Source organism: Lepidochelys olivacea (assembly GCF_965140295.1).
Source record: "Lepidochelys olivacea isolate rLepOli2 genome assembly, chromosome: 12".
NCBI classification, from domain to species: Eukaryota; Metazoa; Chordata; order Testudines; family Cheloniidae; genus Lepidochelys; species Lepidochelys olivacea.
Window position 1 is genome coordinate 10,975,183 of NC_140422.1, and position 22,346 is coordinate 10,997,528.

A 22,346-nucleotide genomic window follows, 5' to 3' on the forward strand; every position below is an offset into this window, starting at 1 on the left:
TCTGGCAGCCCTGTTGGTGATAACTTGGGCACCAGTTTGCAATGGCCAGCAGGCCTGTCTTTTTGCAGAGAAAGAGGTTTCCTGTTGGAGGGGCTCCATAGTTCAGTCAGAAACTGTTCCCTTTCCTGGGGCGATAGAGAGGATGAATTGCAGCTTTTTTAGCACCAGGCAAAAATAGCTGTGTTTTTGCAAAGGTCTGGGGAGCTTGGCAAGATGGCTGTGAGGGGGATATTTGTGTTGCCAAAACACCGGTGCCTAAATCACTAATGCATGTCTCGTCAGAATAAGATATTCAAAAGCACTTAAGTGCCATTTTGGAAAGTGACTTAGGAGCTCATGTCCCAGTGCTTTTCAGTGATTCTCACACTTTTGAGTGCCTCAGTCACTCTTGGAGGTGGGACTTGGGTGCTTTTGAAAACTTATTCCATAGTGTCTAAGTAAACAGCATGACAGTAAAACTATTAGTTTCCTACATGGTTCTAAATTTACAGCTAGTTACCCAAGGCTAGGAAATGCCAAGGAAGTGAGCAAATAAAACAATCAGCTAAGTAACTTGTTCAAGAAGAGTCCATAACCCCCACCCTCCTCCTACTGTGGCTGTAATTACAACAGATTATGTTATCTTGATGAGCCAGCCTCTCAGCTGTGAACATTATGACAGTCCCACCTACAATGCTGACTGGTGCCTTGCTGAGGAAGGGAATTTCCATTGGTTAGCATCAGCTGCCCATCACAAGCATTCCCTACTCTGAACAGTATTAATGCCACCTGTCTTCAAGTGCAAGTTCTGCTTGCCTTTGGGGGTGTATATTCCTCTTAGCTTAGGTGCTTTCAGATTTTTTTCCTTTGCTGTTACAACTGTATTCTCTAGGTCTTGAAATGGAATCCCAGGTGCGTCAGAACTTCCATGCTGAGTGTGAGGCTGCTGTGAACCGCCTGGTGAACCTGGAGCTCTATGCTAGCTATGTCTATCTGTCTATGGTGAGTATGCTAGTTCTGGGTGTTCCTTTCCTCTCCTAGCTAATGAGAGTGAAAATATGGAACAAATACTGCGTGTGATCTTGGCGGTGACATCTCTGTGCTAGTGAGGAAATGAGTAGTATTTTGGTGGTGTGTTGGGACAAACACAGTTGTAGTTGTAATGGGCAGGTGTTGTACTGAGGGGGGAGTATCTTGGAATGTGCCCCTGTGGGGAAGGGGGAGACTGATTGTGAGCACTACTTCAGATTGCACAAAGAGTAAATCTAGAAGCTTAGACTTCCCTTGAATTGCAGTTAGTTAGGCAGAGATAATTGCATTGTACCTGGCTAAAAGATGAAGGAGACAAGCAGGCTTGTGCCCACATATGGGGGTTTAAGTAGCTTTTTGATATTTACCTGTAGTAAACATCTGATGCATTGCTTTTGCTGTTCTCTTCTATCTCTAGTCCTACTACTTTCAACGGGATGATGTGGCCTTGAGGCACATGGCCCAGTTCTTGAAGGTACAGTCTCATGAGCAGAAGGAACATGCAGAGAAGTTCCTGACCTATCAAAACAAGCGAGGTGGGAGCGTTGTCCTGCAGGATATCAAGGTGACCACTAAGGGCACTTGCTGTTCTGTCTTGCTTTATAGTCCCTGCATCTTGTCACCCTGTCTGGAATGGCAAATAATCATGAGTGCCTGCCTCAGGGCAGACCCCCCCCCCAACTGGTGGTGTGGTCTAGAAGTAGATTTTACCAGCCCGGTACTTAATGTGATCTCCCAGACTACTACAGTAGTCTATAATGGAGTCCCAGACTAGAGCATCCAAGTGGACTATCTTGCTATCTAGGCAAGCTGGACTGGTGAATGGTCACTTACACCCACTATCTCAGCATCCAGTCCCAAGAAACCCATCACTCACCTGGGTTGACTTGTACCCTAGATCTCACGCCAAACAATATGAGTAGCCAAGTCTATAGTAACATTTTTAAATTTCTCTTCTTGGTTGATCTGCTTTAACCTTTCAACATGTACAGGTGAGTCCCAGTCTAGAATTCCTAATGGTAACAGATGTTATCATTCTCCAGTTTTCCAAAAGTCTCTCAGGGCTACTTAGAAATAATTCTGGGGATCTCAGTCCTCTCATTCAATTATTCTGCTCTGTTAGACTCCAGATAACCAGGAGATAAAGGTTTTTTCCCTTGTGTCTATACCTGTAGCTGCTAGCAGAAAACAAGCTGATAGCATCATTACCACTACACGGGCTCTTGCTAGGAGAGGCATGCATTTAGAGTCTTTGATATCTGATCATACCACACAACGATCACTTGCCTTCAAATGCACAAGAGTTACTACTTGCCTGTGAAAACTCTTCATTTGCATTCCACAAAGGATTCTTTATTTAGTTACAGGGGTATAGAACATGTAAATGTTTGCTATTCATCTAACGTGATACATAGAAGTGAGAACAAGGCAGGTAATATACTGCTAGTTTTCATGAAGTTTACATTCTTTGATCTATACTGATACCCAAATGAACTGGCCTGATTTCCAGCAGTGACTTTGAGGTCTCAGCTGACAACTAGGCTTTGGTTAGAGTTGGCACTTGGCTTACCAGCATCACATCTCTGATGCTTACTACTACTGTCTATTAGATAAGTGTAGGTGAGATTTTTTTTTTTCCAGCCCACACTTCACCTCTTAAATGAAGGAAGCCAACTCTCCATGCAGTAGACACTAGCTCCTAGCTGCAGTGGGAGTCAACAAGTGAGCTTAGCATTGCTTTGTTTGGGTTTGTACAGAGGCCAGAGCGGGATGAGTGGGGGAACAGCCTGGAGGCCCTGCAGTGTGCCCTGCAGCTGGAGAAGACTCTGAACCAGGCCCTGCTGGACCTGCACAAGCTGGCTACTGAGAAGAATGACCCTCATGTGAGTATAATGGCAGACAAATACAACGCAGTTGGAGTAGATGTTTGGGAGCACTTGTTCCTCTAGGGAAGTTTGGCTTCCTCTCCCGTTTCTGGGATGTGGGGGAGATGCTGTGTTCAGTCGTCTTATCTGCCCAGAAGTGGCCTTCTCTTGCAGGAGAGCCCTCTACTCTTTTTGCCTCCAGGCTTCTGTGTCTCCCTCTCCTTGGAACAGGGGGTGGGGGGAGTAGTTGGAAGATCTGGGCAGGGAGAGGGATTTATGGTTACAGTTGTCAAGTCTGTCTTACTGCATCTATGCCTTAGATTGTTGGTAATGCTGGCAATGATGCTTCCCATTCTTTGACTACAGAGCTTCCTTGCTCAAGGGTGTGAGAAGCAATATTAACAATTTTGGAATTCACATAAACCTGACAAGTAGTGGTTTCACACCCTACTGATGTGTGCCAGGGAGAGATGGTTGATCCGTAGCTCATTGCGACTCTTACTTGCAGCTAAAACTCTGCACTGAAATGTAATGGTACATAATTGAACTGGAATAAATAGTCCTCTTCCTTCCCTTGCTTGGCTGCAGCTCTGTGACTTCCTGGAGTCTGACTACCTGGAGGAGCAGGTGAAGGTCATCAAGCAGCTGGGAGACCATGTCACCAACCTGAAGCGCCTGGGAGTGCCCCAGAATGGCATGGGAGAGTACCTGTTTGACAAGCTCACCCTGGGGGAGAGAAGCTGAACGGCACACTGCCAGCTGAGAGTGCCATGCAGAGCTCTACACTTCACAGCCAAATAGACAAGGTCTAGCAACCTAGAGTCAAGTGCTGACAATAAAACATTCTATGCATCCAATATCCTGTGTCTTTTATGTGGTCAAGATGACCATTCCTCTTCAGCACACTCTGTGCAGAAGGAATGACCGCTATTTTGGGGCAATGGCAGTAGAATCCTACTTACCACTGCTTCTGATAGCAAGAGCAGGGTGTGATGTGCTCTCCTGCCTCAATTTTGAGATTACCAAAAGTTCTATATTCTATGTTGCCGTACAATGGTGTCTCTGACAACCTCCTACCACAGATGTCACTAGCCCAGTAGCTACTGCTCTTAGCTGGAATGACAGGGGGAGGAACCCAGTTAAAATCTCAGCTTTGCCTGAGTCAGAGCTGGGCCTCGAACTGTGACTTCTCACACCCTAGGTTAATGTAGTAACAGTTGGACTATGCTGGGCTTAGTCTCCCTTGCTGGCTTTTATCAAATAGGAGAAATTTCTCCTTGAAGCCAGTACTAACATTGACGTTAGTCTAAAACCACACTGAGAGGGCCTCCTGCTGGTTGTGTAGTGCCACGGGACTCTTCTCCCACTACTTCCCCTCCCTCCTTTAGTAGGTCTCTTAAATAACCTCATATTGCATGAAGAGAGCTGGTCAATGACTTCGCCCCACCTAGGTGACCCTTCATGGGGGGAGTAAGTCCCTCTTCCAGCCTGAACCTTTTGCTAAAGAGCTCTCCTTCCCTATTGATATGTGCCAACTGGAGTAGCAGCTCTCTAGAGCTAAGAGGCTGTCCAGAAAGGCCAGGATAAGGACACTGCATGGCTGTTTGTTCTTTCTCAGGGGAATGGGAAAATCCACCCCATGACAACCTTCACTCTCCCCAGGAGTCAAGAAGGCAGTAAACTTTCCTGCCATTCATCCCCGCCCAGTGTTAGACAATGTTGTGGAAACCTGCCCTGTGGGGGGAGTAGGGGTAAACAAATGTAGAGTTAGTGTAACCAATAGCTCATTTTATGGCATGTTATTAATTAAATGACTGAGGGAGCCAGCTGTGGGCTGAGTCAAGTTAATGTGACTTACTTTCATATTGCTAAACATGGGGAGTTGGGTTCGCTTATTTGCTCGTGTTTGGATGTGCCCAGTGTCCCACAACTTTGTGCCTAGTTATCTTTTGCCAGCTCTTGTAGCAAGAGGGGTGGGAGAAACAAGAAGCAGCTACAGGATGCCATGGGGACTGTGGTACTACAGGTCACAGGCAGTGGAGAGTCTTACCCCTAAACAGTAAACAAACAAAAAAGAGCAGGTATGCAGCAGATGTAATTCCATGCAGTTCTCCTGAAGTTCTGTCCCAAGATAGTTAAGTTTGCACTTTTAATTTTATTCTGGGAGGAGAGAATATTTGGCCCTTGCCAATTGTTTGATTTGTCCTATTTAGTAGGGCAAGAGCATTAATGGTTAGATAGCCCCATTCAGCCAGTGAAAGTCTAAAGGTCTTCCCCATGCTATGGAGAAGTGCCAAGCTGATCACCATATTTGGGGGCAGGAAGGAGTTTTCCTCCAGGGCAGATTGGAAGAGGCCCTGTGGGTTTTTTGACTTCCTCTGCAGCATGAGTCACTTGCTGGAGGATTCTCTGCACCTTGAAGTCTTTAAACCATGATTTGAGGACTTCAGTAGCTCAGACATAGGTGAGAAGTTTTTGCAGGAGGCAGGGGATGAGATTCTGTGGCCTGCATTGTGCAGAAGGTCAGACTAGATGATCATGATGGTCCCTTCTGACCTTAATATCTATGAATCTACTAAAATGCTGCTCTCCAGCAGGTGAAAGCCAACAGGCACCCATCAGCAGCACTAGCTGTCAGTTTTGAAGACAGGCTAGAGGCTGTATAATTGTGACAATGGACAAAGTAGGGAGAACTTAAGAGGCATGGAATATAATATGACCCAAGCTGGACACAGCCCTGCTCTTTTAAAAAGGACTTTTTCCTCTGTCATGACTTCTGCAGAGAAGTGCCCCTAGTACCAAGGCTTATGTCTCTCTTCACTGGAACCTCATGGACAACACTTGAATGGTTTCACTAGCTGTAGCAGGGGAGGTGGGGGGCACATCTTGTAATCCAATGACACTAAAAGGGACTAAACCAAAGGGAGGGTAGGGGTGGAGAAGAAGCAAACTGCCCCAGGAGAAATAAGGGGCAAACTAGCCCATCTTTTTTTCTCACTTCAAGACAATTGCTTGAAAGAGTTTCTTTATCAACTATTATTTGTATTCTGCAGCAGCCAGAGGCCAAAAGCCAGGATGTTCCAGCTGAGCCCAGCTCTTTTAGACAGAAGTGAGGTGCCTGAGGGACAGAGTTTGGTTAATATTTTCAATGGGTATCAATTTAAATAAGTCTTCAATAAAAGGCAGAAAAAGAATGCCATGCCGCCTTTTCTTGGACCCCCTACATCGTCTTTTCATGACAGCAGGGGTGTTTGTTACAGAGGTACAGAAGCCAAAATTTTTTTCTTTCAGATACTAAATCACAGAAGTGACCCCACCTGCTGCTTCTATTGAGCCACATGAGCTGCCCATCTCACGCCCCTGCAAATGTGTATGCCATGGCAATTCCTGGTGGAACCTCAATCATCGGTCGCTTCCCTAATTCTGGTGTCTGCAAAGGCAATAGTGTGAAATATCTCCTGCCATCAACCGGGTGTTCCTGTCCCAGCAACCTCTCTGTGTCCTGTGTTTCCCACTCTCCCTGTGACTCCCACATGTCCATACTACAGTGCTGGGCTACACTTGGGATCCAAAAGAGAAGTCTGATTACACAGAGAAGGGACTGACAGATGCATAAAAGTCACATGTTTCATGCCAAGCCTCTCACACCCAAGTGCAGAATTAAAAAATACATTAACGCGTGCACAATAGGCATCATTGCCCCAGACTCCTGATGAAACTTTCATCTCTTCAGAGCAGTTCTTGGTGGGGAAATCTGACTTATTGGCTGTTTTCTCCACCTCAGAGCTAATGCCTCAGTTATCCGACACAAAGGAACCAGGGAGCGACCTCACTGTTTGGAGAATATCTACAAACCCCAGCTCCTTTAGCTGGGCTCAGAGCAAGAGACGAAATGTTGCTAAATGAACCTCTCCCTGGTGGAAATGCTGCTATAGCCACGCCCACAATGTTAACTAGCTCCTTGCTGGAGAAGGGAATTTCCACTGGCCAACAGCAGCTGCCAATCATGCCTACAGCCTTTCTGACCATTATTAAGAGCAGCTGTGCTAGGCAGGGGAATAGTTCTTCTCTTTTTTGTGGGTGGAGGTTCTGTTTTCACAGAGCTTGTGTAGAACTGTGTGTCATTCTTATTTAAGCTTTTGTTGGACTGGCAAAGATGGAGTCTCAGGTGTGCCAGAACTTCCACCTGGACTGTGAGGCTGCTGTTAATCGCATGGTGAACTTGGAGTTATATGCCAGCTATGTTTACCTCTCCATGGTAAGTGCTTCTATTTCTCCTGCTGTTCTCTGTTTGAAGGTAAGTGTGGCCTATGGTTGCAAACGGGCATTGCTGGAGAGCTTTCTTGCTCAGGTGTAATGTCTGTAGAATTTGTTTTCCTAGTCTGGAAAACACTGAGTGCTTCTGCTGAATGGCCTACTCTTATTCTTTCAAAGCAATGAAATGCTGATGTAAGCTGCAGCTATATTTCAAAAGGGATTGTGTTCCTTTTCCTCTAGAGACTTCCAGTCTCTGGATGATGGCTGCTGCTACAGAAATTCTCCCCTATTCAGGAAAAAAAACACATAGGTTTGTATTTATGAAGGTTCTACATGCATCTCTTCCAGGCAGTCTCTCCTTTGCAGTGTACTGAGCTGCAAACTGAAGGTCAGATATGATGGTAACTGATTCAGTGGCAAGGATCTCCACATGAAACACATAGTAGTTGGAAGTTGCTCTTCCTACAGGCTGGTAGTAGTAAGAATAGGGCTTCTCCAGAGTTGCTCTAATCTCAGGGGGTGTGTATTGCACTGGTGTAATTCCATTGCTCTGAGTGTGTGTCAGTCTGAGCACTATCCAAGATCCCTAAATTGCCTGCTATTGGGTCTGGTGTAGCCATATTTTAAAAATACTGTTGTCACTAATGGTTTGTTTGTTCTCCCTAGTCTTTCTACTTTGACCGTGATGATGTGGCCCTGAGGCACATGGCCCAGTTCCTGAAGGAGCAGTTCCATGAGGAGAGGGAGCATGCAGAGAAATTTCTGACCTACCAGAACAAGCGAGGGGGACGCATTGTCCTACAGGATATCAAGGTGAGAAACTATATAATACGGGCTTCCTTCCAAAAAATTCACAAATACTAATGAGCCCTATGGATTTGGATTGGGGATGGGAGGGGAAAACAACTAGAGGCATCAGAGGTTGGGGTTGTCATTTCTTAGACAACATTAATTATCTATGTGCTAATCCTTTCCCCAAAGGTATAACATGGACAGCTCTCATAAATCTACTTAATACAGATGCATGTAGTTATACAATCTTGGTATCCTGCTTGGTCCTTTACCTTTTTTGTATATTAACGTCCCTTACTTAGAGCTCTAGTTCCTATTTCTGTAGGAAGCATCTTTTTGGTCTACTCAGTGGGTACTACTTCCTTGCATACCAGGGCATGGGGAAGGAGAAGTGTCAGGGTGAGTAGGCAGTGGGTCACCATGTACCTTCAGTGAGTGGTGAAGTTGGTTTGGACTGAATGTTGCTTGGTTTCTTGGTCAACGCTGAACAGAAGCCAGAGCGGGATGAGTGGGGGAACAGCCTGGAGGCCCTGCAATGTGCCTTGCAGCTGGAGAAGACTGTGAACCAGGCCCTGCTTGACCTGCATAAGCTGGCCACAGAGAAGAATGACCCCCATGTGAGTATAAGGTAGTAGGAAGAAAGGGAATAAGTTGGCAACTGCATGGGAAGAACTTCTTGGTGATTGGCCAGTAGGCCAATCCTTTCGTAAAAAGGAAGAAATGTTCTGAGGCACCAGAGCTATAGTGCAAACGTTCCCAAACTGTGGTTGGTAGACCACTGGGGTCACATGAGCTTGATGTTGCATCCATTCACTTCACTACAATATTCTGAGATTGTACATGAATCAGAAATCTAGAAGCCACTGCTGTATACTACTTCCCACTTCTGTGCCTTGTCAACTCATGTCTTTTAAGGAAGCTGCCTCTCTCAGCTGGGAACTCTGACCAACAAATCTTCCCGATGGAAAAACAGGGTGGTTAGGTTTTTTGTTAACAGTTTAAGTTGTCAAACCTTCAGAAAAAACATAACTGTATTTGTCTTGGCTTTCCCCACTTGCTTCAAATGGGGGGGAAGAAGCAATAGCATGGGAACCTAGACAGCATCCCCCTCTTATACTCTAACTCCTTCAAAGCTCTTTGACTCTGAAAAAGGAGTGACAAAAGAAGTGTTTGGGAGTTGGACATGTGCTTTAGGTGAGAGGTTGCTGGGGAGCAATTCACTGAGGTATGAACTGATCAGCTAAAGCAACCCCTTCTAAGGAGGGCCTAGTTCAGGGGCGGCCAACCTGTGGCCTAGAGCTGCATGCGGCTCTTCAGAAGTTAATGTGCAGCTCCTTATCTAGGCACCGACACCAGGGCTGGAGCTACAGACGCCTACTTTCCAGTGCCCCCGGGGGTGCTCGCTGCTCAACCCCTGGCTCTGCCCCAGGTCCTGCCACTACTCCACTCCTTTCTGCCCCCTCCCTTGAGCTTGCCATGCCCTTGCTCCTCCCCAGAGCCTTCTGAATGCCACAAAACAGCTGAGGGGGAGGTGTGGGGCTGCTGGTGGGTGGGAGGTGCTGGGAGCAGGATGGGGGATCTGATAGGGGGGCTGCTGACCTATTACTGTGGCTCTTTGGCGATGTACACTGATAAATTCTGTCTCCTTCTCAGGCTCAGGTTGGCCACCCCTGGCCTAGTTCATGCCACTGCTTTATATAGCAGCACACGCTCTGTACTTGGGTCAGCTAAGATGAGCCTTGAAAGGAGGCACTTCTGAACTGGGCAGGGAAATCCTAATGACCACAAGCTATCATGGGTCAAGGTCCTCCTATTGCCAAATGTTCTGATAGGGCCATACTTGTTCCCCAGTGGATTAACTGGGGCCATAGGAATCTCTGGACCTAAGAGAGGGTGAGAAAGGGAATGATGGGGGGGAGCCTTCCTGAAAGAGCGTTACTGCTAACTAAATAAAGCAACTTAGACTAAAGTGTGAACATTTAAACTTTAGTGCAGTATAAAACCAGCAGAAAGGGCAGTATTGAATTGAAATGAGTCAGCAAAACACATGCTGTCAGAACTGAGATGTCTAGATGTCTCTCTTCCTTGTGGCTGCTAACAAGACCTTAACCTGTGGTGAATGGCATCAGCTATTGCCTATTTCTAGCCATACAGTATAGAATGTTGCTGGATGAAGTAAAAAACCATCACCAGTATGAAGCTCTTTCCCAGCTAACATTCTCTAGGCTAAAGCCCAAAATGCATGGGGGTAGCTATAGATTTAAGGGGTGGGAGGGAATTTGGACTGTAGGTAAATGTTACACTTGAATGACTGCTCCACCACAATCTTTCTCCTGGCTGAAACTTGAAAGAAGAACACCTATTCTTTCCAGTCCCAGGACTCTTCCAGTTAAAGGTAGTGGATTTCAAATATTTGCATTCAGTCCTTTGTTACCTGCACACATCATGATGTATGACCATCAAGATCTGTTCCTGATCCGAGAGATTGAAACTAAATGTCCATTTACCTTGCAGCTTTGTGACTTCCTGGAGTCTGACTACCTGGAGGAGCAGGTGAAGGCCATCAAGCAGCTGGGAGACCATGTCACCAACCTGAAGCGCCTGGGAGTGCCCCAGAATGGCATGGGAGAGTACCTGTTTGACAAGCTCACCCTGGGGGGGAGCAGCTGAACTAGTTACTTCTATGGCTTCTTGTCATGCTGGCTATTATGAATCTGAATAAAACTTGACTTTCAGTTGCAATCTGGTATCTGCTCCATTTGTATGAGGGGGTGGGCGGGCGGGGGGGGGGGGGGGTTGGCCCTTAGAGGGTGCAGGAATTCAGATGGAAAAGGCAGGATGAGGAATTGTGTTCCCCTTGCTAGCAATCATGCAGTGTAGATCTAAACTTGGGTGGTGCTTTGAGTAGTGTATGCTCTACAGTGGGTAAAGCAGGTGTAAAGGAGAAAAGACTGGGTCTTGATGTAAGAAGTGGTTTAGAAAACTAACCCTCCCTAGACTTGCCCTGGCACAGATATTGGCAAAACCAGGCCCTCTAAAAGCCATCTCATGCGTTTAGTTAAAATTGCAACAGCATTCAAACCATGTTAGGCACTCTTTCAACATACTTCCTACAGAGCCCTAGGCTCAATTCCAGTATCTCTAAGCAACAAGAAGAGCTGGCCCAGTAATACTACACATGCCCTTGAATTTCCTCCCTCTCCTAGCCTAACCTGCTTTTAGATTAGAGACAATCCTTTTAAAACCCTTGATTCAACCTCTGTGGTTTGGTATCCTATATTTACTCTGGAGTAATAAGTACTTGAATAACACAGGGGTGGGGGAACCCATGTGGATGGGGTAAGAATCATATTAATTCCAAGTCACTTTTCCACATTACTTAATGATTTCCAAGAGCATATTTTAGGAGTAGAAACTCCTCTACCTCCTAAGTTATGACCAGGTTGTTGCTCCAACAAAATGACTTTTTCCAACAGAGGCTAGCATGTCTCTCTCAAAACACCCCCCCATAATGGCAGTAAATGTGGACCTCTTTTCCTTCCATCTCTGTACATCAAGTGGCATATATAGATTTGTTTGCTCCTGAAATCAGGCTACAGTTTTGTCTGGCAGCTTGGGAACCCTAGCGGGGAGAGTGGTGAATGGGAATTAAGACGGCTTAGTGTCTGAAAATTGTTAATGTAATCATTTCAGCTTTGCATGGTGACCACCACTGTCAGCAGAACTTCAAGTGGCTCTTCCCAAATACCTGCTTGAGGTGGCCCTATAACATGGGGGTCACTTGAATATTCATGATAGAGAGCTAATAGGTTAACAGTGACCTTGGCTTTGAGAAGTACGGTAGGGTAATATGGGGATTCTTCCTGGTTTTCCTTCCGAGGAGTGTGTGTATAAATTAAAAAAAAAAAAAAAAAGACGGGGTAAGAAGACCTCACGAATTTCACAGTAGTCCCCCAATTGTTCCAGCTGCTTGTATGAATTTCCCTTTCCCACACATGTCTTAATGCAGGTGGGCTAAGACATTTCTGTGAAGACATCATGGGATCTTGGAAAAAAGAGATTTAGATTAACCCGAAGAAACAGAGCGGGACCTGAGCAAAATGTAAGGCAGACTGTGTCTGAACTTCCTGAAAATCAATTTTGTGATGTCATCTGAGCCAATACCATCTACTAAGAGAGCAGAGTGTCAACGTGATGATTTTGTTTTGTATGATTTGTGTGCGTGGTGAAATAACTTAAAGAAAAAAAATGGATAAAGGGATGATTTTTAGCAGACCAGCAAATACATTGCAATTAAAGGACAACTGCATGATATGCCCACTGTGACACTGGCAGAGTAAGTGACAACTCAGGTTGAAACCCCAGGCCAATTCATTTGTGTATTAGTATAGAGCAAAGTGATGATTGTTAAATGTACAAGAGTGTATTTGGTGTTTTAATGTCATGAAAACTAATGGGATGTTACTTGTATTGTTTTCATTCATCTATATCCTGTTGCAATGTAGTAGCAAACATTTACATTTTGTGTATCCCTGCAAATTAATCACCCATCCAGTGAGAAAGAAGCCTTGTGGAATGCAAATGAAGACCTTTAATAGAAAAATGTGAACTCCAAGGCAAGTGGTCATTGTGTGTGGAGTGAAGGTTAAAAACTCAAACTGCATTCCTCACTCTCCATCATTAAAGGAAAATCCCATGAGGGTAGTGACACTGTCAGCTTGTTTTCTGTGAGCTATAAGTATGGATTCAAGGAAGGATCCTGCATCTCTGGATTGTTTGGACTCTTACAGGGAAGTGAACTAGATGCAAAGCGCAGATCCCCAGAGACAATCTGGGTACTCTGAAAAGACTTTTGGGAAACTGGGTTTATTACATCACTGCCACCATTTAGAATTTTAGGCTGTGATTCACCTGTATATATAGGTTACCTGCTTTAATCTCTCAATAACTCTCATTTCCTTTTCTTAACTAATAAACGTTTAGGTAGTTTACTATAGAATTGCCTGCCAGCATTGTCTTTGGTGTAAGATCTAGAGTGCCAATTTATCTGGGGTAAGTGACTGGTCTCTTGGGACTAGAAGCAACCTAACTGATGTGATTTTTGGTGTAACTAATCATTTTATCATAACGTCCAGTTTGTTTGGGGGGCAAGATAGACTGGAGAATCGAAGGGGACTGCCTGGGATTCTATGGAAAAGACTGTTCTAGTGATCAAGGAGTTCACATTTGTTACTGGCTTGGTGAAATCTAATTATAGAACAAGCCACGAGCTTGGGGTGTCTGCCTGTAGGTAGGCACTCACAGTTGTGAGCCACTCCTGACCGTGATATCCACCACATAATCTGAAGGTAATGTCTACTAAAGTAATGCGTTTACCCTGCATTTACCCATCTTTCTGCTTCCAGTTTTGGCCTTTCACTATTCCCAAACACTGGGAAAAGCCATAGTGTTTTACCTTTTGCAAAACTTTGTCAGTCCAGGTTTGGAATTGGGACACATTTTATCGGGGCCCCAATGTGAGGTTACAATTTTCTGGTATTAGCCCAAGTGTAAGTTACAGTAACAAATGGTGAATGTCCTATACCAAAATCCATCCCGCTCCCCCCACAGCATAAAAGGGGACAATATAAATATTAGCTTTCATTAGAAAAATTCAGACAAAACATTTTTGTCTGAATTTGCTGATTTGTCTAAGTGGAAATGTTTTGTGGAGATTGTTCAGTTTCAGTGAAGCTCTGATGTAACCCAGGCAGTGGTACAACATAACCCAGGCCACTTTCTTGGCAGCTCAGTGGCCTACAAGGCTGGCTCAAAGTCAGGGACCTCAGGGTTTCTGGGGTCTATGGTTTTAGGGCAGCCCACTAAGGGGACTGCTCCAGAGCTGGGACTGTGATTTGCTTTTACTTCATAACAGATGACAAAGTTGTAGCACAACTGATGTAATACTTATAACTTCACATGCTCAAAGCATAGCATGTTCAAAGCATTTTACCTAACTATCCTTGATGTACCCCTGGTGGAGTTCAGTCCATTTTATCCCCATTTTATAGATGACAAGCTGTGGAGTGCCTTGCACAAGGCCAAACTTCTACAGACACTCCTGAGTTTGACCTTATGCACACGAGCTGTCCAACCAAAGTCAATAGAAATATTTAAGTGCTGCGAGTTAAGCATGAGCCTGAGTGTTTGCAAGATTGAGGGTATAGTGCATCAGGCCCTGATCCTATAATGAACTCCCTATTATTATTTTTATTTAAGTGCATCGGTGCCCACAATGTGCTCGGACGTTTGCGCAGTCCCTATGCCGAGGCGCTCGCGGTCTGAGGGATTATCTGTTTTAGAATGAGTCCGTGTTGGAACCCAGGAGTCCATGACGCCCCTTGCAAGGTTCATTCTGGTAGGCCACACGAGCCCTGTGACATTTTAGCACTATATGTACACACAGCTTAGCAAATGCAGAGCAAAAGCCAATAAAGGAGGATACTGTTTCCTAAATATTTAAATTGCAACGATTATAAGTGTGGCATAGCTTGTTCTTTCCAGTTTCCCACAGAGTGAAGGGGGAAGGTCACCCCTTACCATGTCTTGGCTATGAGTCATCTCAGAGTGCTGAAATAATATTGAGTATTTACATGGCATTTTCCAACTTCAAAGCTAATTCAATCAGTCAGCTCCCTTTTGAATCAGGCAAATGGCATGATTATTCATCTTTTGCAGATGGGAAAAATAAGGCAGAAAGGTGAAATGATTTGCCTATAGCTGCAGAGAGAGTCAGTGTAATGTGGGATTAGAACACAGGAATGGTTGGTTTCTAATGTCACACTCAGAGTACTAGACTACAGAGCAGAGAGTGCTGCTGTATGTTGTTTTAGGCGTATGCCTCAGGCAAGGTGTGGGCTTCTAATAGATCCTAAAGATGGTTCCTGGTGCCATTCAGTATGCACTGGTAAACTGCGTACACTTTAGGCACACGACTACTGGAGCTACTAGAAGTGACTGTGAGGTACCAACAGCTAAATATCACAGTGACTGGTGATATAGAGGCACCTTAGAAGTTGATTGATATAATCTGTATATCTTTACTCAATTTTCTCCTCCTTTTACACTTACTGTATCATACTCTTCACAGTCAAAGGGAAGGAGCCAAAAGGCACCTACCTGGGCTGTTCCAAGAAAGTGTGTCCATTACCCGTGGAAACTGCTGGGCTGGCTCATTGCTGAATAATGCTGTCACCTGTGGAATATCTGTCAGACACTGTCCAGGAGGCTAATTGGGGTGGAAGAAAGAATTCTATTAGCTAGAAGTAGCTGCCACACCCTTGTCTGAGCAGTATTAATAGTAACTGTGTGAGGCAAGATTTTTACATTTGTTCTGAGTTGTGTTTGTGCTTTAGTAGAGTTTACTCAGAACCTCACTAGGTTGCTGAACTATTAAAGATACTGTAGTGCTGTGTCTCCCGAATGGAGTCCCAGGTGCGCCAGAACTTCCCTGCTGAATGTGAGGCTGCTGTGAACTGCGTGGTAAACAAGGAGCTGTATGTCAGCTGCGTACATCAGTCCATGGTGAGTGTTTGTGTTTCTTAGCCTTTTCTTAGAGGTCTAAGGCTTTAATTTAGAAATGCTTGTGGACTTTTATTTTTTGGTGGTGGTGTTTTTGTTTGTTTGTTTGGTGGAGGGGAGAAGAACTACTGGCTGATATCTTATCCAGAGACTATAGTAATGCATTAAGTTGGAGGTACAAATACTACTACGAAAATAATGGGGAGTTATTCAGGATGCTGTGGCTACAGAATGGCTTGGGCTAAAGGCCTATGTGTGGGGGACAGAAACTTGAGGATTTTGAAGCACTGCTGCAGAAGCAGCAGGAAGGAAGGTGTTCTCATAGGAGGTAAGAGCTAGTTACTTTGTAGGAGATATATATGTATATAAGAGGCTTTCAACTATTGGTGGCTCCTTAACCACCCCCAGGTGTGATGTATAATCTCACTACTCTCACTTCTCGTATTTCCTCAGTCCTGCTATTTTGATGGTGCTGTTGTGGTTCTGAGGTACGTGACCCAGTTCCTGAAGGAGAAGTCCTATGAGGCAAAGGAGCATACAGAGAGGTTTTTGTCACCCCACAACAAATGAGGGGGGCGTGTTGTCCTGCAGGAAGGACATCAAGGTACAAAACAAATCCATTCATGTATCCAGGAAAGGGATTATTGAAACCATATTAAGAGCTTATCTGAAAGCACTGAATCTATAATGTGAGGTTATTACTGATTTATTTATGAGCAGTTTCAATAATTTCAGTGTTTCTCCTTTTCTCTGAGTGGAGAGAAGCCTCTATTTAGTTAATCCATCTGTTAATACATATTCTGTAACTTGGAACTGGAACACTAAGGGGTGCTGTGGATCTGCATTTAAAAATTGTGTGGGAAGCCTGTACATCTTTTTCCTGCAATATGCTTAGCTGTAGTCCGTGATCTTGCTGCTTCCTCTACAATAGTATTGATAAACACAAATAGAGTTAATTCTGTTCTAAAGGCTCCTGTATACTCAGGGCTGCCTGAAGAAAGGCTGCTAGCAGTAAAGTGGACAACTTCACCCAATACTGGTGGGCTGAGGGACCTTATGGCAGACTCAGCAGGCATAGCTGTTCAGATGAGCCTCAAAATACAAACTCAGTCTGCCTGATGCATCTTAAATCATTCCTCACTGCTATGTTTTTTCACTTATGTTTGTGCCATACCACTACTCCCCCTTTCCTGCAGGGGGTGGCAGCCTGCTCCTTTGTATTACTTCTGCAGTCTGCCTTGTGTGGCAGGGGAAGGGAGAGTGGGTGAGTGGAATACTTCAAGGGAGCTCTCAGCGCTGTTCCCTCCTCCTGAGAACAGAGGACTAATCTAAGTGCCCCTTGTTACTTTCCTTGGAGCCTACCTATTTCTCCTGCAAAGTATATGAGTCCCCCTGCAGAGTCCCTATGATCCTCATGAAGGTGAGGTCTACTAGTGCATATATATATATATATATATATATATATATATATATATATATATATAAATAATATGCATTTTTGGTTTGTTTTTTCCTCATGCAGAAGCCAGAGCGGGATGAGTGGGGGAACAGCCTGGAGGCCCTGCAATGTGACCTGCAGCTGGAGAAGACTGTGAACCAGGCCCTGTTGGACCTGCAGAAGCTGGCTATGGAGAAGAGTGATTCCTGTGTGAGTAATCATGCCGCTGCCCTCAAATCCTGCTTGTGGAGATGTTAAGGCATTTGTGAACTCAAAGTTTAATGCTCCATGTTCGCCTAACTCTCTGGCTGAGTGGACACAAGGAAAAACATTAATCAATGTTGAGACATAGCAGTGGCTTAGTGCCTTCTAAGCTAGGCATATGGTGCCTGTAACTTATCCTGTCCTTAATAGCCCTCATGATTACTAGCAACTGAACTGAGAGCATGAGCTTTGCTAGATCCCCAAGCTACCTGTCATGGATTAATTGGCACCTACAATAAGCTATTGCTGGGTCTTAAGTAGATTGCAGAGGATAGTCTAATTACCTTTCTGGTTTGATATGGTAAAAGGGCAGTAGCTTCCTTTTTGATTCAGGGACTGTTGTGTATAAGCCAATCACTGAAGCTAATAAACAAGCTTCTGGAGAGTGTAGTTGAACTGAACTTATCCCTGGTGTAACTTCGCTAAAAAATACGCTAACTAGGGGCCATTCGGGACCACTATATAAACCTGGGAACCAACGTTATCCCACCTAAAATGTTGGCCATGTTTACACAGCAATGGAAAATGCTGCTTTCTGAAAAACAAAAGTCAGCATCTAGTTAATTGCCAATAAGAAACAGAAAATACTAGTCCTCTGCAAACTTCCCCTAAATCCATACAAAAACTACTTTAACTCTTACGAAATGATTTGGGCCCTACCAAATTTGTGGTCCATTTTGGTCAATTTCATGGTCATAGGATTTTAAAAATCATAAATTTCATGATTTCAGCTATTTAAAGCTGAAATTTCATGGTGTTGTAATTGTAGGGGTCCTAACACAAAAAAGGTAGGGGTGTGTGTGCTTGGGGCGGGGGGTTTGCAGTACTGCTATCCTTACTTCCGCCTTCATAGCTGGGCAGTTGGAGAGCGGTGGCTGCTGGCCGGGAGCCCAGCTCTGAAGGCAGAGCCGCTGCCAGCAGCAGCGCAGGAGTAAGGGTGCCATGGTATTCTCCTCCTCCTCACTTTGCCACCGCTGCTGGTGAAGCACTGTCTTCAGAGCTGGGCACCTGACCAACAGCTGCTGGTCTCCAGCCGCCCAGTTTTGAAGGCAGCACAGAAGCAAGGGTGACAATACTGCGATTTCCCCTTAAAATAACATTTGTGACCCCCCCCCCAACTCGCTCTTTGGCTCAGGAACCCCAATCTGAGAAATGCTGTTCTTCCCCCGTGAAATCTGGATAGTATTGGTTAAAGCACACAAGACTAGATTTCACGGCCCAGGATGTGGGGAGGGGAGGGGGGGTTCATGGCCACGAATTTGTTATGGCCCTAGTAATCTGTCCCCTTGCTTGCACTGTCTGTGTAGCAAATAAGGAAGGCTCTAAACTTTGTGCCGTGAACACTTGGCAACATCGCTATTATCAGATTTGACCATAAGAATGACCTAAGTGGATTAGGCCAATGGTCCATCTACCCCAGTATTCTGTCTCTGACAGCAGAGTTTTCCAGATGATTGAGAGGGAATGAACAAAACAGGGCAACTTTGTATCATCTGTCCCTTGTTGTCCAGTCCCAGCTTATGGTAGTTGGAGGTCTAGGGACACCATGGGTAGGTGTCATGCTTTACCATAGCAGGCAGTTAAATGTGCTAAACCAACAGTAATGTGAAGCAGAAGTGAGTCCATCTCTTCTTTCCTGCAGCTCTGTGACTTCCCAGACTCTGAGTACCTGGAGAAGCAGGTGAAGGCCATCAAGCAACTGGGAGACCACCTCACCAACCTGAAGCACCTGGGAGTGCCCCAGAATGCCATGGGAGAGTACCTGTTTGACAAGCACACCCTGGGGGAGAGCAGCTGAACTCTTCTCTACTTTTATCCTTCAGTAAGAACCCTGGACCCCTCCTCTAGAAGACAGCAAAAGATCCATTGCCTAACCCCTCAGTATGGTGAATAAAACTTGGCTTCAAGCTATTACTTGGTTTCCTCATTGTTAAATTTAATATACAATGAAAAGTCTAATCAGCTGTTACAGGGCCTAAAACAGTGTCATTGACTCTTCCTCCTGCACTTCCCACATGCAGAAGTCCAGTTGTGACAAATACACTCTAAAGCATATGGCCATGGCCACTGTAAGAGGCAATATAACGAGCAAAGACATTTTGGGTCTGCTGTGCTACAACACCATTTTCGGTCCTGTTCACCACAGCAGGAGTTGCCTAGTACCAAAGCAAAGAGGCTTGGTGTAGTGTCTGCTAGGCAGTAGGGAAAATGAGTAGAACGTGTTATGTTCCTCAAATAGTAGGAGGCATGGGGGGGATGCTTTAGGGAGTGCCCAGTTAGATATGCTGGAGGTCCAGCCAATCTAAGTCTCTTCTCTCAGCTGCTAGTGCTGCTAAGACTGACTAGATAGCCATGCTGAATGGCTTAGCTTAGGTATCAAGGGATACCCCAGAAAAGGTTTGATACTAATAGAATGAAAATCTTCTGTGGGTGTACATGAACAGCAGGACTCTGCATATTGATTCATGGTGAGCAACGAAGCCTGAAGTAAAATATAAGGCTTGATCAGATTTCCCAAATTTAGGCCCTATTTTGAGTGGAAGGAGGGAAGCTAATGAATAATGGGATTCCCTTATGGGGAAAGGGGAATCAAAGTGCAATGTTTAATTAGATTAACTAGATGTGCCGGTCAGTCTTCCTGGATGGTTTTTAGATGGAAATTACCTTTTCACATTTAATCCAGGTTTCATTTTCTGACTACTTGAAACTGTGATGGGGATGGGTTGGAGGGGGAGAACCAGTTTACTTTAGAGCCACTTTCGTGCCTGGGGCTTTCTCCCCAGGCTTTCTCCTCCCCATACAAAAAAACCCACCTTGAAATGAAACAAATACACTTGCACAATACCCTGTAAAATGGTTCCCCCTTTTTAGAAGGGTGATGGGGAATCAAGTTTCCTAGGAGTTACTTATAAGCTCAAGAAGTCCAAAAAGACTGACATCTGATACAGTGCATGTCATGACTGCATAATACAGTACTGTCTAAAACTTCATGGTAGTTTGAGTGCTAATCCCTCTAACTCCGGCCAAAGAGCAGCATTCCCCTGGCTTTCTTGCTCTCTGTTCTGAAGTTGACAATGGAACACTTCCTCATCCTGTCTCCTGGTGACTTGACTATAATCAGAAAACACTGGGTACGTCAAACTTGTCCTGTCCACATATGGACAGAGATTGGACACTCTTGCCAAAATAACATTCTTGACCAGCTCTACTCTGACTGCAGGAGCATATCTCCATAGTAGCCTTGGCCTGAACCCTGCTCTCTGTGGAGTGTCACTATGGCAACAGGCCTTCCATCTCTCCGATATAGCTGCATGCACAGCCAGAGGGGAAATGCACAAATGGTGGTGTCCCGATCCAGGCTGCAGAGAAACTGAGATGCCTAATAACTATAATCTCTCAGCTTAATGCCCTAAATGTGGGCCACTTAATCCTCACTTCTCCAGGCCCCATCCCTTGCTTTAGTCTGTGCTGGTTTTATGACCATGTTTGTATAGGCTGATTAGTGTTTGCCATAGTGATGCTTCCGTTCAGGTGCCTTCCTACAAAACCCAAATGCTTCCTGGTGAAATAATATAACCATTCCAGCTGCTGGTGGGGAACGGTTGATAAGCAGCATAGTGTGGGCACTTTCATAGATGGTGGAAACTATGCACTGTTGTGCACTGTGTAAGTAGCTAGCAAATGGAGTTTATTAACTTGCAGTGAGACTAAAGACTTGTTCTGGCTGTCTCACTTTTATTTTGTGGGCCCTTTTCTCTATGCACAATCCATTCCCATCCACTACCCAAACATGCAGCACTAACTAATCCAAACAAAGGGATTTCCATGGGCTGGACAGTAATAGCTCGTCAGGCCATAGCTGCCCCTACAGAACCCAGGTTCAAGGGTTTTCTCTGACTATGAAGCTACTGACAATGGCAGACGGGATTTTGTCTGTTCCATAGTGAGTGGTTCTTTTTCCTACTCTTCAGGCTTTGCAATGAAAGCCCCCCAACAGTTCTCTTCCCCACCCTCGGTTATATCTGCTGGGGTCAGAATTACAAACCTTTAATCAAACGTAACAAAATGTCACTTGTGTAACACTTGATAGCATATTGTGAACGTTAAACTTGTGGGCAACTACTCGTGGGCTCTTAGGAAGAACCATTCCCACAGCCTTGAATGTCAACAATGCTGGAGTTATGGAACAAATCTTGCTGGAGTATATCAATGACAGGAGATTGGTTAAGAAGGCTGGAGACTTATGTTATTTATGGTAAAAAGAAAAGGAGTACTTGTGGCACCTTAGAGACTAACCAATTTATTTGAGCATGAGCTTTCGTGAGCTACAGCTCACTTCATCGGATGCATCCGAAAAGCTCATGCTCAATAAATTGGTTAGTCTCTAAGGTGCTACAAGTACTCCTTTTCTTTTTGCAAAGACAGACTAACACGGCTGTTACTCTGAAACCTGTCATTATTTATGGTATAAACGAATATGCTTCCTTAAGTGTTTTTGTTCCTCTGTTATAGGGATAGCTTAGGGGTTCTCAGACTTTTGTACTGGTGACCCCTTTCACACAGCAAGCTTCTGAGTGTGACACCCCCCCCCAATACATTAAAAACACTTTTAAAAAATATATTTAACACCATTATAAATGCTGGAGACGAAGCGGGGTTGGGGGTGGAGGCTGACAGTTCGTGACCCCCCATGTAATAATAACCTTGCAACCCCCTGTGGGGTCCTGACCCCCAGTTTGAGAACCCCTGGTATAGCTGCTACCTAGATCCTTATCTTCTATTGGGGTATAGTCTCCTAAAAGTAAGACATCTTCATTAGTCTCCTGTACTTTTTTTCTAGTTCTGCTACTTTGACTGTGGTGATGTGGCCTGAGGCACATGGCCAAGCTCATGAAGGAGTTGCTGTGTGAGGAGATGGAGCATACAGAGATGTTCCTGAGGTACCAGAACAAAGGAGGAGGAAGGTGCATTGTTCTGTAAGACATCAAGGTGAGCAATAAATCTAATCAAATGGCTGAGGCTGCTGGAGCAAAGACTTGAGGCAATGGGTTTTGCTTTCCCAATGCTGGAGTATATGGGGTGATGATTGTATCAGAGAGTCTCACAAGCATATGAATAACTTTTTGTTCCTCTTATTAATTTGGTAGTAACTGTTCTCATGA

General features: G+C 44.8%; 3 protein-coding genes across 3 annotated transcripts; all 3 read left to right on the plus strand.

Moving 5' to 3' along the window:
- Positions 1-879: 879 nt before the first annotated feature.
- LOC311529031 (ferritin heavy chain A-like) lies at positions 880-3,617 on the plus strand (the record flags this gene model as incomplete). The annotated part of the gene is made up of 4 exons (XM_084644675.1): positions 880-981; positions 1,427-1,573; positions 2,766-2,891; positions 3,462-3,617. The coding sequence occupies 4 exons, from the start codon at positions 880-882 to the stop codon at positions 3,615-3,617; spliced, it is 531 nt and encodes a 176-aa protein (XP_084500801.1).
- Positions 3,618-7,029: 3,412 nt separating this feature from the next.
- LOC311529032 (ferritin heavy chain A-like) lies at positions 7,030-10,592 on the plus strand (the record flags this gene model as incomplete). Its single annotated transcript, XM_084644676.1, has 4 exons — positions 7,030-7,131; positions 7,797-7,943; positions 8,414-8,539; positions 10,437-10,592. 4 exons carry the CDS (start codon positions 7,030-7,032, stop codon positions 10,590-10,592), a joined length of 531 nt encoding a protein of 176 aa, XP_084500802.1.
- A 6,224-nt stretch (positions 10,593-16,816) lies between these two features.
- Positions 16,817-19,049, plus strand: LOC311528790 (ferritin heavy chain A-like). The gene is made up of 3 exons (XM_084644213.1): positions 16,817-16,902; positions 17,005-17,130; positions 18,827-19,049. Exons 1-3 carry the CDS (start codon positions 16,888-16,890, stop codon positions 18,980-18,982), a joined length of 297 nt encoding a protein of 98 aa, XP_084500339.1. The 5' UTR covers positions 16,817-16,887; the 3' UTR covers positions 18,983-19,049.
- Positions 19,050-22,346: the final 3,297 nt, after the last annotated feature.

What these genes read in the sequence shown, in the direction of transcription:
- LOC311528790 (XM_084644213.1), top strand. An exon ending in TGGAGAAGAGTGATTCCTGT is followed by an intron (nt 17,131 to 18,826) that starts GTGAGTAATCAT and finishes TCTTTCCTGCAG; the next exon opens with CTCTGTGACTTCCCAGACTC.